General features: G+C 43.4%; 1 protein-coding gene and 1 pseudogene across 6 annotated transcripts in view; both read right to left on the bottom strand.

The window, feature by feature from the left end:
* Positions 1–17,872, bottom strand: part of IL34 (interleukin 34) — an 80,333-nt gene that overhangs the window by 8,997 nt on the left and 53,464 nt on the right. For all 6 annotated transcript variants that reach the window (XM_030299675.1, XM_030299677.1, XM_030299676.2 and 3 more), the window contains one exon: positions 2,504–2,918. In XM_030299675.1, the coding sequence (XP_030155535.1) occupies positions 2,504–2,531 (28 nt within the window). In that variant the 5' untranslated portion in view covers positions 2,532–2,918. The remainder of the gene's footprint in view (positions 1–2,503; positions 2,919–17,872) is intronic.
* On the bottom strand, positions 10,633–12,049 carry LOC115503460 (annotated as a pseudogene).

The following is a 17,872-nucleotide window of genomic DNA, read 5'->3' as shown; positions in this document are numbered from 1 at the left end:
TATCTGATTCAGTAGGTCTGGGGTGGGCCCAATGAATTTGTATTTCTAACAAGTTCCCAGGTGCTACTGCTGCCAGTCTGGGGACTGCACTTTGAGGACCACTGACCTCCAGAGACAGTAGCAAACTGGTGTCCCAAGGGCCATATCTGGTTCACAGAGATTTCATATACAAATCTGAATTTGCATCTTGTCTTTAAAAATCAGTATCTGTCCACACTTGGTCCTCTTTCTCATGTGGCAGTCACCCACGGCTGCCCACTCCACATTTGAAGTCCTACCCTAGCTGCCCTTACCTGTGTCCTGGTTTTAGGTCTCTGGTGCCTGGCAACTGTGGGCTCCAAGGCAGCACTGAGTCCTAGAAAGCTACCATGTGCCAGCCTGGCATGTATGGGCTGCACCAGGAACCCTGTCCTTGGATGATGTGCCTTCCCCCCAGAACCAGACTTCCTTTAGATCTTCAGACTGACCACCATTTCCAAATTTAAGCCTCTTTTTTGCTGCTTCCACCCTGAGAAACAGGCCAGCAAACCGGTGACCACACAGGGACAGCAGGGCCATAATAGCCTCACTGCTGCTCTGCACCCCCGAGGGCCCCAGAGCCAATGCAACCCTGTCCCTGCAAGGGCATTAGTCTTGCCCCCGCAAGACAGAAGAGGAGGCTGAAGAAGAGCAAGTGAGGAAGGAGCTACCTTCCTGGGTCCCTGGCTGGGAGGGGGAAGGGCTGCACCTCTCCTGGGGACAGCCCCTTGTGCAGGGACAAATGGGAACTGTCCACCACCAGCACCCCCAGCGACCAAATCTGAGCCTGTGGAGGGACTTGAATAGCATCCCCCCCCCCAAATTCTTGTTCACTCAGAACTTCAGATGTGACCTTATTTGGAAATGGGGTCTTTACAGATAAAATGAAGGCCTACCGTGAATGCAATGGCTGACGTCCTTATAAGAGGACACAGAGATATGTAGAGGGAAAGGCCATGAGAAGACAGACACAGATTGGGGTGATGCAACCACAAACTGTGGAATGCCAGGAGCCACCAGAAGCAGGAAGAGGCAGAAAGGAGCCTTGGAAGAGGCATCACCCTGCCCACACCTTAATTTTAGACTTCCGGCCTCCAGACCTGGGACAGAATCAATTTCTGTTTTAAGATACTAAACTATAGCAGCCCATCATTCTCCAGCACCCTCCAGCATCCTTCTATCTACAAGCCTCTGATCTGCACCCCTTCTTGCCTCCCACCCCACAGCCAATCCTTGCCAAGGCCATGACTTCTATTTCCACGGCCATCTCACAAACAAGACTGTCATCACTTCCTGCCCAGAAGGTTGCGACAGCAGCCACAGACTGATCTTCCGAAAGCAGAGCAATTCCCAGTGACAACCCCAAGTCCCCAGATCTTGAACCTTCCAGGGCTCCATGCTGCCTCGTTTTCAAGGCCTCCATCATCTGGGCCCAAACTGGCTTTCCAGCCCAGCCACTCACAGTCCCACCTGCTGATCCTTTGCTCGAGCTGTTTCCTCTACCCGGACCCTGTCTTCACCTTCTCACATCTACCAGTGTGAACACTGCCCACCTCCGAAACGATTTCAAGTGGCACCTCACCCATGCTGCTCCTCTTGCTCCTCACGACCTGGAAACTTCCAGAACATGGGATCTAGGTCCTTCTGCCTGTTCTGAATGCCTCGACCTTTTGCAGTATCCCTCCACAAGGACCAGGCTGGATCCCTTGCAGGATCAAATCCTGGACCTCATGAGGGAATTCCTAGCACCTAACTCCCTGCCAGGCATTGGAGAGAGGGGTGCGAGCCAGCCTGGGTCCTTGTTGCCATGACAGTAACTCTCCAGTGGGCATGTGGGAGGCACCAGAAAAATGTGTTGAATTTGAGTCAATTCAATTGAATCTTGGAGTCTGAAGGGATCTTGGTCTGGCCTCCCACCAGCAGGCTTGAGAGGCTTTCTAGACGCTTTCTGTCCTCATTTCAACTTATTTTTCTTTTTACCAACAACACTGTTCTCTTTCTGCCTTTTTAATTTTGTTCTATTATGGAGGGAGGGACAGAGGGAATAGGCTGCCTTCTCCAGCACCTGGCAGCACTTCTCCCACGTGTTTTGGGGCCCAGACACTTTCACAAGCTTCCACCCCCGGCTGGCCACACCCAGGGAGCCAGAAATCCTCTCTGCCACCACTGCCCCCACCCCCCATACACAGTAGCACTAATAAGCCTAAGGAGGTAACACTGCCACTTGCCCCCAGTGCCTGCCCCATCCCCTTAACCACCCACTAACCATACCCACCCAACCTAGGACTTGACCCACCATGACGGTCTGAGCTCGGGTCAGCTAGAGACAGGGCAGAGGGCAGTCACGGGAGTCCCGAGGCTGTTCGGCTGGGAAGCATCTCAACTTCCCACCAGCAAGAATGGCCCAGTTGCCATGGTTACAGCAGATCCCGGCTCTGGGCCAAGGCCTCCCGGGGCAGCCTCCAAGGACCCCCCCAGTACTCACAGTGCAGCCAGGCGAATCCCCGGGGCATGGTGGTACGCTGTGTTCCCCAGAGAGCAGAGGCGGTGTCCCCAGCAGTGTGTGTATCCACAAAGGCCCAGGTGGGGCCTACATGGCCTCGAGTCAGCAAAGGTGGCCCAAAGCTGGGGGAGGGTTGACCACAGAGGAGTGGCCCGGCAGGGGGCGGCAGGTGCTCCTGGGGCAGCGCCTGCCCTTATCTGCCTGGCAGTGTGGAGGGCAGCTGGGGGGCAGTAGCTGCGAGTCCCATGGCAGCCAGGATCTGGCCTGAGACAGTGGCCTCGGGGTCTTTCCCTCTCGAGCAGAAGGAGAGAGTCCCCAGCAGGCCCCTTGGAATCTGGGGCTGGGTTGTGCTTTCTCTGATTTCTCCGTCTGCAGCTGCTCAATGTGAAATCTGGCTCTGGAAAGAGAAAGGAGGAGAGAAACGGATTATGTAAGAGCAGTGCTGCCACTCAGCCATCAGCTGCAGGCACCAAGAGTCTATGTGTGCGCTGTACCCACCACCTGGCAGGGACCCCCGGGAATGACTGCAGGCTCACAGCCCAGCCCTGGAGGCTGGCTACTCTGGGAAACAGGCTCACATACAAGAAATGATTTCAGAACATCCCAAGGGCAGCACTGGCCAGGGAGTGAATCACGATGACACCAGCCGGCAGCCACAGGCCTAAACAAAAGCAGGACCAGGGAATGAAAGGCCAAGTGGGTTAAATCAAGGGAGCTTCCTGAAGGAGGTGATATTGCATGCAAGTAAAGTACCTCAGGCTACTCAGGTGGCCATGAGGTTAAAACAGCAGAGTATTAATCCCTCTTTTTACCTTCAGGCTTAGTCCCAATCTCCTATTCCCCAAATCCTTGACCCCCTCTTAATAGGGTTGCTAGATGAAACACCAGGTGCTCAGTTAAACTTGAATTTCATACCAATAACACATATTTTTTTAGTATAATTATGTCATGAATACTTATTAGTATAAGTACGTCCCAAATATTGCATGGCACATATACTTTAAAAAAAAATCGTTATTTAATGATTTAATGATTCAATGTTATTTAATTAAACAATGAATTATTTAATTCCAAATTAATCAGAAGTCCTATATATATATATATATATATATTTTTTTTAGTTTATTTCTTTATTTTGAGGGAGAAAAAGTGTTTGCATGTGTACCCAAGTGGGGGGCGATCAGAGAGAGGAGAGAATCCCAAACAGGCTCTGTGCTGTCAGTGCAGAGCCCAACATGGGTCTCGATCCCATGACCCTGAGATCATGATCTGAGATGAAATCAAGAGTCAGATGCTTACCTGACTGAGCCACCTAGGCACCCCACAAGTCCTGTATTTTTATTTGCTAAATTTAGCAACCCTGTGATAATAACAGGATTGCTCTTCCTGAGTGGTCGCTATGAATAGCTAGGCCCAGGGTTTGGGCTTTTGTATTCAATGAATCTTCATGATAATATTGCCAGGTCATAAAAATCTCATTTTTATCGATGAAGAAATCAAGGTACAGAAAGGTTAAGACTTGTCCAAGGTCACACAGCTTGTAAGCAGTGGGACAAGAATTCAAACACTGGTAGCCACTCCCACCAGTTGACATCCATCCACACATCCACTCGTTAGGACACCCTTACCACCTGGGGCTCTCACATAGTCATCTCTATCACTCACTGGATTCTGTGAGATAAGGCTCTCGTCTCCATTTTGCAGATGAGGAAACAGGTTCTGAGAGACTGAGTTGGCCAGTGACAGAGCCAGCTCTGAAATTCAAAGAAATTCTTAAATTCTCTGACTCTGTTCTGTTCCATGCCTTTGCCCTCCCTGTTTGCTCTGGAGAAATGGTCACACGTTCATGGCAGGAGGGAGAAGCAGGTATAATGTGGGGGTATTGCCCATGGTGGCATCCATCTCCACAGAACGTACCAGAAGTGCTGGCCCTTACCCTCAGAGATTCCCAGCAGGCAGGCTGGGCCTCACACAAAGAACACAGGTGTTCCCAGTCGCCATGAACACTAACCTAACTGAAACCTTTTGTTGTTGTTAGTTTTTTTTTTTTTTAAGGTTTGTGGAGGTATAACGTATATACAGTAAAATTCACTTTTTCAGTGTACAATTTTATGACAAATAAAATTGACAAATTCAGAGTTGTATAATTGCTTCAATGATCCAGACATAAAACATTTCCAACTATGCAGAAAATCCCCTCCTGCTACTTTGAAAACAATCCTTCCTCCCAGCCCTAGCCCCATCCAACAGCTCATCCATGTTCTATCCCACAGTATTGCCTTTTCCAGAATGCCAGATAGACACCATGTGCCCTTTTGTGCCGGGGTCCTTTCACTGAGCCGACTGCATTTGGGATTCAGCCAGGTTGTTGTGTGTGTTAGAAGGCTGCTCCTTTTCCTTGCTGAGTAGTATTCTGTTGTACAGACACCAGTTGAAGGGCATCTGAATTGTTTCCAGTTTTTGATGATAACAAATAAAGCTACTACCAGCCTCTGCATACAGATGGTTTTGTTTTTTAAGTTTATTTATTTGAGAGAGAGCAGGTCAGGGGCAGAGAGAGAGGGAGAGAGAGAATCCCAAGCAGGCTCTGTGTGGGGCTCGAACCCATGAACCGTGAGATCATGAACTGAGCCGAAGTCTGATCAGCTCAACTCACGGAGCCCCTGCATACAGGTTTTGGTGTGGACAGAAGTTTCCATTTGTCCTGGGCCTTGTCTGTAACTTGCAGGTCCCAGTCACCTTCACACCACACCAAACAGTCCTGATCCTGGGCACCTTCTGTGGCCCCACCCTTTGAGCCCCACCTAAATGGAGGAATTTTGGGAAAGCCAAAGAGGACACACAGTTACCTGATGACACACAGGAGCTACAGTGGGGATGGTGACCCAGGGGAAACCAGGCTGCCCACAGAGGCCTGGAAACAGGGCAAACAAGGCCAGGCCAGTGGCCTGACAGCAGTCAGCCTAAGAGTGGCCTTTCCCACACCTGAGAGGGCCCAGGGCGCCTCTCTCTTCCTGTCCCTCTCCCTCTCTCTTTTCCTATCTCATGGGGGAGAGTGAAGAGTTTGAGAATGTGCCTCTCGCAAAACACTTACAGTCTACCCCACAGCTTACAGCAGTCATTACAAAGCTCACAAGAGGCAAAGTTGTGCAAGAAAATAAAATTGGAGTATTCTGCATAGTTCAGTTGTGAATATTAGATTTTTAAAAATATAATCACATTACTATTATTCACATTCCCAAACAAATAATCCCTTATATCATCTAATACAGAATCCATGTTCAACTTTCCCTGGTTGTTTTTAAAAAAAATTTTTTTAAGTTGCTCTGTTTGAATCGAGAGCCTAACAAAGTGATCTGTTGATTGATGTGTCCCTACATCTTTTTTCCTTATTTTTTTTTTTTAGTATTAAGATATAATCCACATGCCCTAAAATTTGCCATTTTAAAGTCTATAATTCAGAAGGAATTTGAGAGAGAGCAGGACAGGGGCAGAGAGAGAGGGAGAGAGAGGGAGAGAGAGGGAGAGAGAGGGAGAGAGAGGGAGAGAGAGGGAGAGAGAGGGAGGGAGAGAGAGAGAGAGAGAGAGAGAGGGAGAGAGAGAGAGAGAGAGAGAGAGCGAGAATCCCAAGCAGGCTCTGTGTGAGGCTCAAACCCATAGTTTTGATTCCAAAACCAGACAAGGACCCCACTAAAAAAAACTATAGACAAATTTCCCTGATGAACATGGATGCAAAAATCTTCAACAAGATTATTAGCCAACCAGATTCAATAATACATTAAATTATTCACCACGACCAAGTGGGATTTATACCTGGGATGCAGGGCTGGTTCAATATCCACAAAACAATCAATGTGATTCATCACATCAATAAAAGAAAGGACAAGAACCATATGATCCTCTCAATTGATGCAGAGAAAGCATCTCACAAAATACAACAACCTTTCTTGCTAAAAACCCTCAAGAAAGTAGGGATAGAAGGACCATACCTCAAGATCACAAAAGCCATATACAAAAGACTCAACGCTAATATCAGCCTGAATGGGGAAAAACTGAGAGCTTTCCCCCTAAGGTCAGGAACAAGACAGGGATGTCCACTCTCGCCACTGTTATTCAACATAGTATTGGAAGTCTTAGACTCAGCAATCAGACAACACAAAGAAATAAAAGGCATCCAAATCGGCCAGGAGGAGGTTAAACTTTCACTCTTCACAGATGACATGATACTCTATATGGAAAACCCTAAAGATTCCACCAAAAAACTGTGTGAACTGATTCACGAATTCAGCAAAGTGGCAGGATATAAAATCAACGCACAAAAATCGGTTGCATTCCTATACACCAACAATGAAGCAACAGAAACAGAAATCAAGGAATTGATCCCATTTATAGTTGCACCAAAACCCGTAAAATACCCAGGAATAAATATAACCAAAAACATGAAAAAATCCATACACTGAAAACTACAGAAAACTTATGAAAGAAATTGAAGAAGACACAAAAAAATGGAAAAAGATTCCATGCTCCTGGATAGGAAGAACAAATACTGTTAAAATGTAGATACTACCCAAAGCAATCTACATATTCAATGCAATCCCTATCAAAATAACACCAGCATTCTTCACAGAGCTAGAACTAACAATCCTAAAGTTTGTATGGAACCAGAAAAGACCCCGAATAGCCAGAAAAAGAAAACCAAAGCAGGAGGCATCACAATCCTGGACTTCAAGCTATACCACAAAAGCTGTAATCATCAAGACAGTATGGTACTGGCACAAGAACAGACACTCAGATCAATGGAACAGAATAGCCCAGAAATGGACCCACAAATACGTGGCCAACTAATCTGTGACAAAGCAGGAAAGAATATCCGATGGAAAAAAGACAGTCTCTTCAGCAAGTGGTGCTGGGAAAACTGGACAGCGACATGCAGAAGAATTAACCTGGACCACTTTCTTACACTATACACAAAAATAAACTCAAAATGGATGAAAGACCTCAATGTAAGACAGGGAGCCATCAAACTCCTCGAGGAGAAAGCAGGCAAAAACCTCTTTGATCTTGGCCACAGCAACTTCTTACTCAACACGTCTCTGGAGGCAAGGGAAATGAAAGCAAAAATGAACTACTGGGACCTCATCAAAATAAAAAGCTTCTGCACAGTGAAGGAAACAATCAGCAAAACTAAAAGGCAACCGACAGAATGGGAGAAGATATTTGCAAACGACATATCAGATAAAGGGTTAGTATCCAAAATCTATCAAGAACTTGTCAAACTCAACAGCCAAAAAACAAATAATCCAGTGAAGAAATGGGCAAAAGACATGAAGAGCCACTTCTCCAAAGAAGACATCCGGATGGCCAACCGACAGATGAAAAATGCTCAACATCACTCATCATCATGGAAATACAAATCAAAACCACAATGAGATACCACGTCACACCTGTCAGAATGGCTAACATTTACAACTCAGGCAACAACAGATGTTGGCGAGGATGCAAAGAAAGAGGATCTCTTTTGCAATGCTGGTGGAAATGCAAACCGGTGCAACCACTCTGGAAAACAGGATGGAGGTTCCTCAAAAAACTAAAAATAGAACTACCCTACAACCCAGCAATTGCAGTACTAGGCATTTATCCACGGGATACAGGTGTTTCGAAGGGACATGTTTCAAAGGGACACGTGCACCCCTATGTTTATAGCAGCACTATCAACAATAGCCAAAGTATGGAAAGAGCCCAAATGTCCATCAATGGATGGATGAAGAAGATGTGGTATGTGTGTGTGTGTGTGTGTGTGTGTGTGTACACACATACAATGGAGTTTTACTTGGCAATCAAAAAGAATGAAATCTTGCTATTTGCAACTGCGTGGATAGAAGTAGAGGGTATTATGCTAGGCAAAATTAGTCAGAGAAAGACAAATATCATAAGATTCATTCATATGAGGACTTTAAGACACAAAACAGATTAATATAAGTGAAGGGAAACAAAAATAATATAAAAACAGGGAGGAGGACAAAACAGAAGAGACTCATAAACATGGAGAACAAACAGAGGGTTACTGGAGGGGTTGTGGGAGGGGGGATGGGCTAAATGGGTAAAGGGCACTAAGGAATCTACTTCTGAAACATTGTTGTACTATATACTAACTAACTTGGATGTAAAGTAAAAAAAAATTTAAGTGTATAATTCAGTGGGATTCTTTTTTTAGTAGATTCACAAAGTTGTGCAACAATCGCCCACAATCAAATCCAGAACATTTTCATTACCCCAAAAATAAACTGTATTCATTAGCAGTCACTGTGTATTTCCTGCCCTCCCCCACCCCTAGTCCCTGGGAACCACTAATCTGCTTTTTGTCTCTATGGATTTGCTTTCTCTAGACATTTTGTATTAATGGAGTCATATGGTATGTGGCCCTTTATGACTGGCTTCTTTCACTTGGTGTAATGTTTTCAGGGTTCATTCATCTTGTACCATGTGATAAACTGCATGTTGTCCCCCTAAATTCATACGTTGAAGCCCTAGCCCTGAGTGTGATGGTATTTGAGATGGGACTTCTGGGAGGTAATTAGGGTAACTGGGAGGTAGATCAGGGTTAGATGAGGTCACGAGGGTGGGGCCTCATGATGGGATTTGTACCTTTGTAAGAAGAGACACAGGGGGGACTTCAGCTCAGGTCATGAGCTTGGGCCCTGCATCGGGCTCTCTGCTGTCAGCCCAGAGCCTGCTTCAGATATTCTGTCCCCCTCTCTCTTTCTGCCCCTCCCCCACTCATTCTCTTTTCTCTCTCTGTCCCAAAATAAATAAATAAACTTAAAAAAAAGAGAGAGACACCAGAGAGTTTGCTAGCGGTTTCTGCGTGCCCCCACAGAGAAGAGATCGTGTGAGCACAAAACGAGAAGGCAACCACCTGCAACAAGGGGAGAGGCCACACCAGACACCTCCATTCTTGGGGCACCTGGGTGGCTCATTCGGTTAAGTGTCCAACTTTGGCTCAGGTCATGATCTCATGATTCATGAGTTTGAGCCCCTAGTCAGGCTCTGTGCTGACAGCGCTGAGCCTGGAGCATGCTTGGGATTCTGTGTCTCCTCTCTCTGCCCCTCTCCTGTTCCCACTCCGTGTGTGTCTCTCTCTCAAAAATAGATAAACATTAAAAAAAAATTTTGTAAAGAAATGAAGAAACCAACCATTCCAGCACACTGATCTCAGACTTCCAGAACCATGAGCAAGTACATTTCTGTTCTTTAAGCCACCCTAACTATGGCATTTTATTATGGCAGCTCAAGCAAACTAAGACATGAGATTTATCAGTACTTCATTCCTTTTTAAAAAAAATTTTAAGGTTTTATCTTTAAGTAATCTCTACACCCAACCTGGGGCTCGAACTCACAACCCCAAGATCAAGAGTGGCACATTCCACCAACTGAGCCTGCAAGGTGCCCCTCCCTTTTATTTTTCTTTTTTAAGGGCCAAAACATTTTAACCCCTTAGTTGTTTTTTCCTTTTTTAAAGAGTATTTTAATTTTATTTTATATTTTTTAATGTTTATTTATTTATTTTGAGAGAGAGAGAAAGTGCAAGTGGGGGAAGGGCAGAGAGGGGAGTGGGGAGAGAGAATCCCAAACAGGCTCCGTGCTGTAAGTGCAGAGCCCAACTCAGGGCTCGAGCTCACGAACCATAGCATGACCTGAGCCAAAAATCCAGAATCAGACGTTTACCCAATTGAGCCATCCAGGTGCCCGAAGAGGATTTTATTTTATTATTTATTTTTTTCAAGTAGGTTCCACACCCAGTGTGGGGCTCGAACTCACAACCCTGAGATCAAGAATCGTAATCTCTACCAACTGAGCCAGCCAGGTGCCACCCCCATTTTTTTGCCTTTTTAAATAAAGTTAAACAGCCGAACAAAAATTCACAAACTGCTTCCCTGTCCAAGCCGTTCCTCCCTCCCACACCCTTTCCTTCACCTTATTCAACAGACCCAGGGTATCCACATGAGAAGAAGAAACTGTTCCAAGAACATGGAAAAGTGAAGAAGAAAGGAGGTGAATTGTGTCCACATTCAAGGTCATGCTGAGCAAGTCTGCACTCTCTGGATTTTGGATGGTTTTCTCTTGCTAGCCAAATTGAAAAAGGAAATTCCCTGGACCAGATGCTTCAAAGCTGAAGGCCCAGCACCACCAAAGAATGCCAAAGAAAATACAGTTGGCATCAAACTCACCCATATTCATGCCCTTCTCACCCAGGTCCTGTCCAATGTCACAGTGACTCTTCTTCTTGGGACCAGTGGGGACAGTAAAAGCTTCTCTGACTTCCTTGAACTTTTTCTCCTCCTCATTCTAAGCTTCGGCACTGGCTCCCCTGTGCCCATCTGCATGATGCTCCAAGGCTCATTTTTGGTAAGTTTTCTTGATCTTGTCCTCAGAGGCATTCGTGTCCACTCCCAGAATCTTGTAATAATCTTTCCTTTTCTTCACTCCAGCTGTGCATTTTTTAGGAGCTGTATTTGTTCTTATGTTTTCTCTGTCTGCTGCACTTTTCCACAGTCCTGCACTGCCTCTTCATATTTTTCTGTGCCCATGTTACACTGAGCTCTTCCCATGGAGTATTTTAAATGAGTGGCATCGAGCTTCACTGCATTTGTGCTGTCTTCTATTGCACCATCTCCTTTCCTAAGCTTGGAATGATCTGTACCCCAATTATAGTGTACAGTTCACATGCCAGCTTGTAATTTCCTTCTTTAAATGCTTTATTCCCATCCTCTTTGCTTTAAGTGCTTTGGCATTTCTGCAAGCCAGGTAGTCATTTTGATGATCAGGAGCCATCTTGGGAGCCTGTACAAAAAACTGAAGTGCCTTCTCAATACAGTCTTCATAATATAGGCAAAGACCTCATTCCTACACAGCATGCACATTGGTGGAATGTCACTGGCCACAAACTGTGCTTCTGGATAATGACCCAGCATTGCTAAATAGTATGCTTTGGTGATTTTGAAGCAATGGCAGGCGGGGAACACTCTATGCAGAAAACCACTTTCCGAAAATCCGACTTCTCAAAATCTGTTTCTGTTATTTTCTCATATTCTACGAGCATTCTTGAACTCCTGTTGTGCCTGAGAATTTTTTGATCCAGTTGCAGGACTCTCTGGAAACTGTGACATGCTGCCATGGCATTCCCTAGAGATAGGGGGCATTTGCCTTCCCACAGATGTCCCCAGGGGAAACCGTCATTCAACTTCACTGCTGTGCATCTCCAAAAGTTTCCTGGAACCCTCTGAGCATCATGAAAGTGGCTGCTCAATTCTCACTACAGCTAGAATTTTTAGGACACATATCTTTGTCCTTTGTATAATGGTTACAAGCTTCATTGTAATCTTTCCTGGTATGGTTCGCATTTCCTTTTTCCTTGAAAGACTCTGCCTCCCTCCTTACTTCATTGTGGAGCAGCTCTGGTTCTGTCACCACCATTAACACATGGCACTCCGCAGCAACACTGTCTTACCACTGAGACCATACTTCATTCCTTTTTATCGTCAAATAATATTCCATTGTATGGATACACATTTTCTCTAGTCCTTCACCAGCTGAGGGACATTTGGGTTGTTCTCATTAGGGGGCTATTGTGAATAGTCCTGCTATGAACATTTGTGTGGACATGTTTTCTCTTGGGTATATTCCCAGGAATGGGGTTGCCAGGTCATATGGTCACTCTGTGTTTGATTTTTTGAGGGAACCATTCAGTCTGTTTTCCAAAGGAGTTTTCCAAAGTGTATATCCCATCAGCAGTGAATGAGGCTCTGATTTTGCCACAGCCTTGTCAACATTTGTTACTCTTTTTTATTATACCCATCAGTGGGTGCAAAATGTGGTTTCTACTTGTATTTTCCTGATGACTACAGAGCATCTTTTCATGTGCTTACTGGCCATTTATCTTCTTTAGAAAAAAGTCTATTGAAGTCCTTTGCCTGTTTTTAAAATAGATTATCTCTTTATTTTTTATTTTTTAAGAATTCATTTTTAAGTAATCTCCACACCTAACATGGGGCTCGAATTCAAGATGCCAAGATCAAGAGTCAGGCATCCCTACCTTTTTATTTTTGAGTTGTAAAAGCTCTTTATACATTCTGGGTTCTAGACTCTCATCAGATACATGATTTGTAACTATGTTCTCCCATTTTGTGGGTTGTCTTTTCACTTTCTTGATAGTGTCCCAGCATGCACCAAAGTTTTTAAATTTGATGAAGTCCAGTTTATCTTTTTTTTTTTCTTTTTTGGTTGTCTTTGCTTTTGGTGTCCCATCTAAGAAACTGTAGCCTAATCCAAGGTCACAAAGATTTATATATGTTTCATTCTAAGAGGTTTATAGTTGTAGCTCTTACATTTAAGTCTGTGATAGATCTGGAGTTAATTTTTGTATATGATGTGAGCTAAGAGCCCAACTTCATTCTTTTTCATGTGGCCAGCTGTCCGAGCACCATTTTTTTTTACTATATGAAATTTATTGTCAAATTGGTTTCCATACAACACCCAGTGCTCATCCCAAAAGATGCCCTCTTCAATACCCATCACCCACCCTTCCCTCCCTCCCACCCCCCATCAGCCCTCAGTTTGTTCTCAGTTTTTAACAGTCTCTTATGCTTTGGCTCTCTCCCACTCTAACCTCTCTCTCTTTTTTTTCCTTCCCCTCCCCCATGGGTTCCTGTTAAGTTTCTCAGGGTCCACATAAGAGTGAAACCATATGGTATCTTTCTCTGTATGGCTTATTTCACTTAGCATAACACTCTCCAGTTCCATTCACGTTGCTACAAAAGGCCCTATTTCATTCTTTCTCATTGCCACGTAGTACTCCATGGTGTATATAAACCACAATTTCTTTATCCATTCATCAGTTGATGGACATTTAGGCTCTTTCCATAATTTGGCTATTGTTCAGAGTGCTGCTATAAACATTGGGGTCCAAGTGCCCCTATGTATCAGTACTCCTGTATCCCTTGGGTAAATTCCTAGCAGTGCTACTGCTGGGTCATAGGGTAGGTCTATTTTTGATTTTTTGAGGAAACTCCACACTGTTCTCCAGAGTGGCTGCACCAGTTTGCATTCCCACCAACAGTGCAAGAGGGCTCCTGTTTCTCCACATCCTTTCCAGAATCTATAGTCTCCTGGTTTGTTCATTTTGGCCACTCTGACTGGCATGAGGTGATATCTGAGTGTGGTTTTGATTTGTATTTCCCTGATGAGGAGCGACATTGAGCATCTTTTCATGTGCCTGTTGGCCATCCGGATGTCTTCTTTAGAGAAGTGTCTATTCATGTTTTTTGCCCATTTCTTCACTGGATTATTTGTTTTTCGGGTGTGAAGTTTGGTGAGCTCTTTATAGATTTTGGATACTAGCCCTTTGTCCGATATGTCATTTGCAAATATCTTTTCCCATTCCGTGGGTTGCCTTTTAGTTTTGTTGATTGTTTCTTTTGCTGTGCAGAAGCTTTTTATCTTCATGAGGTCCCAAGAGTTCATTTTGCTTTTAATTCCCTTGCCTCTGGGGATGTGTCAAGTAAGAAATTGCTATGGCTGAGGTCAGAGAGGTTTTTTCCTGCTTTCTCCTCTAGGGTTTTGATGGCTTCCTGTCTCACATTCAGGTCCCTTATCCATTTTGAGTTTATTTTTGTGAATGGTGTGAGAAAGTGGTCTAGTTTCAACCTTCTGCATGTTACTGTCCAGTTCTCCCAGCACCATTTGTTAAAGAGACTGTCTTTTTACCATTGGATATTCTTTCCTGCTTTGCCAAAGATTAGTTGGCCATACTTTTGTGGGTCTAATTCTGGGGTTTCTATTCTATTCCATTGGTCTATGTGTCTGTTTTTGTACCAAAACCATGCTGTCTTGATGATTACAGCTTTGTAGTAGAGGCTAAAGTCTGGGATTGTGATGCCTCCTGCTTTGGTCTTCTTCAAAATTACTTTGGCTATTCGGGGCCTTTTGTTGTTCCATATGAATTTTAGGATTGCTTGTTCTAGCTTCGAGAAGAATGCTGGTGCAATTTTGATTGGGATTGCATTGAATGTGTAGATAGCTTTGGGTAGTATTGACATTTTGACAATATTTATTCTTCCAACCCATGAGCACGGAATGTTTTTCCATTTCTTTATATCTTCTTCAATTTCCTTCCTAAGCTTTGTATAGTTTTCAGCATACAGATCTTGTACATCTTTGGTTAGATTTATTCCTAGGTATTTTATGCTTCTTGGTGCAATTGTGAATGGGATCAGTTTCTTTATTTGTCTTTCTGTGGCTTCATTATTAGTGTATAAGAATGCAACTGATTTCTGTACATTGATTTTGTATCCTGCGACTTTGCTGAATTCATGTATCAGTTCTAACAGACTTTTGGTGGAATCTATCGGATTTTCCACATATAATATCATGTCATCTGCAAAAAGTGAAAGCTTAACTTCATCTTTGCCAATTTTGATGCCTTTGATTTCCTTTTGTTGTCTGATTGCTAATGTTAGCACTTCCAACACTGTGTTAAACAACAGCGGTGAGAGTGGACATCCCTGTCGTGTCCCTGGTCTCAGGGAAAAAGCTCTCAGTTTTTCCCCATTGAGGATGATGTTAGCTGTGGGCTTTTCATAAGTGGCTTTTATGATCTTTAAGTATGTTCCTTCTATCCCGACTTTCTCGAGGGTTTTTATTAAGAAGGGATGCTGAATTTTGTCAAATGCTTTTTCTGCATCAATTGACAGGATCATATGGTTCTTACCTTTTCTTTTATTAATGTGATGTAACACATTGATTGATTTGCAAATGTTGAACCAGCCCTGCAGCCCAGGAAAGAGTCCCACTTGATCATGGTGAACAATTCTTTTTATATGCTGTTGAATTCGATTTGCTAGTATCTTATTGAGAATTTTTGCATCCATATTCATCAGGGATATTGGCCTGTAGTTCTCTTTTATTGGGTCTCTGTCTGGTTTAGGAATCAAAGTAATACTGGCTTCATAGAATGAGTCTGGAAGTTTTCCTTCCCTTTCTATTTTTTGGAATAGCTTGAGAAGGATAGGTATTATCTCTGCTTTAAACGTCTGGTAGAACTCCCCTGGGAAGCCATCTGGTCCTGGACTCTTATTTGTTGGGACATTTTTGATAGCTGATTCAATTTCTTCACTGGTTATGGGTCTGTTCACGCTTTCTAGCTCCTCCTGATTGAGTTTTGGAAGTGTGTGGGTGTTTAGGAATTTGTCCATTTCTTCCAGGTTGTCCAGTTTGTTGGCATATAGTTTTTCATAGTATTCCCTGATAATTGCTTGTATTTCTGAGGGATTGGTTGTAATAATTCCATTTTCATTCATGATTTTATCTATTTGGGTCATCTCCCTTTTCTTTTTGAGAAGCCTTGCTAGAGGTTTATCAATTTTGTTTATTTTTTCAAAAAAGCAACTCTTGGTTTCATTTATCTGCTCTACAGTTTTTTTTAGATTCTATATTGTGTATTTCTGCTCTGATCTTTATTATTTCTCTTCTTCTGCTGGGTTTGGGGTGTCTTTGCTGTTCTGCTTCTATTTCCTTTAGGTGTTCTGTTACATTTTGTATTTGGGATTTTTCTTGTTTCTTGAGATAGGCCTGGATTGCAATGTATTTTCCTCTCAGGACTGCCTTCGCTGCATCCCAAAGCATTTGGATTGTTGTATTTTCATTTTTGATTGTTTCCATATATTTTTTAATTTCTTCTCTAATTGCCTGGTTGACCCATTCATTCTTTACTAGGGTGTTCTTTAACCTCCATGCTTTTGGAGGTTTTCCAGACTTTTTCCTTTGGTTGATTTCAAGCTTCATAGCATTGTGGTCCAAAAGTATGCATGGTATGATCTCAATTCTTATACTTATGAAGGGCTGTTTTGTGACCCAGTATGTGATCTATCTTGGAGAATGTTCCATGTGCACCTGAGAAGAAAGTATATTCTGTTGCTTTGTGATGCAGAGTTCTAAATATATCTGTTAAGTCCATCTGATCCAATATATCATTCAGGGCCCTTGTTTCTTTATTGACTGTGTGTCTAGATGATCTATCCATTGTTGTATGTGGGGGTGTTAAAGTCCCCTGCAATTATCACATTCTTATCAATAAGGTTGCTTATGTTTGTGAGTAATTGTTTTATATATTTGGGGGCTCCCATATTCGGCACATAGACATTTATAATTGTTAGCTCTTCCTGATGGATAGACCCTGTAATGATTATATAATTCCCTTCTTCATCTCTTGTTACAGCCTTTAATTTAAAGTCTAGTTTGTCTGATAGAAGTATGGCTACTCCAGCTCTCTTTTGACTTCCAGTAGCATGGTAAATAGTTCTCCATCCCCTCACTTTCAATCTGAGGGTGCCCTCATGTCTAAAACAAGTCTCTTGTAGACAGAAAATAGATGGGTCTTGTTTTTTTTATCCATTCTGATACCCTATGTCTTTTGGTTGGCGCACTTAGTCCATTTACATTCAGCGTTATTATAGAAAGGTATGAGTTTAGAGTCATTGTGATGTCTGTAGGTTGCATGCTTGTAGCGATGTCTCTGGTACTTTGTCTCACAGGATCCCCCTTAGGATCTCTTGTAGGGCTGGTTTAGTGGTGATGAATTCCTTCAGTTTTTGTTTGTTTGGGAAGACCTTTATCTCTCCTTCTATTCTAAATGACAGATTTGCTGGATAAAGGATTCTCAGCTCCATATTTTTGCTGTTCATCACATTGAAGATTTCCTGCCATTCCTTTCTGGCCTGCCAAGTTTCAGTAGAGAGATCCATCACGAGTTTTACCGGTCTCCCTTTATACGTTAGAGCACGTTTATCCCTAGCTGCTTTCAGAATTTTCTCTTTATCCTTGTATTTTGCCAGTTTCACTATGATATGTCGTGCAGAAGATTGATTCAAGTTACGTCTGAAGGGAATTCTCTGTGCCTCTTGGATTTCAATGCCTTTTTCCTTCCCCAGATCAGGGAAGTTCTCAGCTATTATTTCTTCAAGTACACCTTCAGCACCTTTCCCTCTCTCTTCCTCCTCTGGAATACCAATTACACGTAGATTATTTCTCTTTAGTGCATCACTTAGTTCTCTAATTCTCCCTTCATACTCCTGGATTTTTTTTCTCTCTCTTTTTCTCAGCTTCCTCTTTTTCCATAATTTTATCTTCTAATTCACCTATTCTCTCCTCTGCCTCTTCAATCTGAGCTGTGGTTGTCTCCATTTTATTTTGCAGCTCATTTATAGCATTTTTTAGCTCCTCCTGGTTGTTCCTTAGTCCCTTGATCTCTGTAGCAATATATTCTCTGCTGTCCTCTATACTGTTTTCAAGCCCAGC

Source organism: Lynx canadensis, chromosome E2 (genome assembly GCF_007474595.2).
Source record: "Lynx canadensis isolate LIC74 chromosome E2, mLynCan4.pri.v2, whole genome shotgun sequence".
Lineage (NCBI taxonomy): Eukaryota > Metazoa > Chordata > Mammalia > Carnivora > Felidae > Lynx > Lynx canadensis.
Note: the sequence above shows the minus strand (reverse complement) of the source record. Positions and strands in the feature narration are given on the sequence as shown.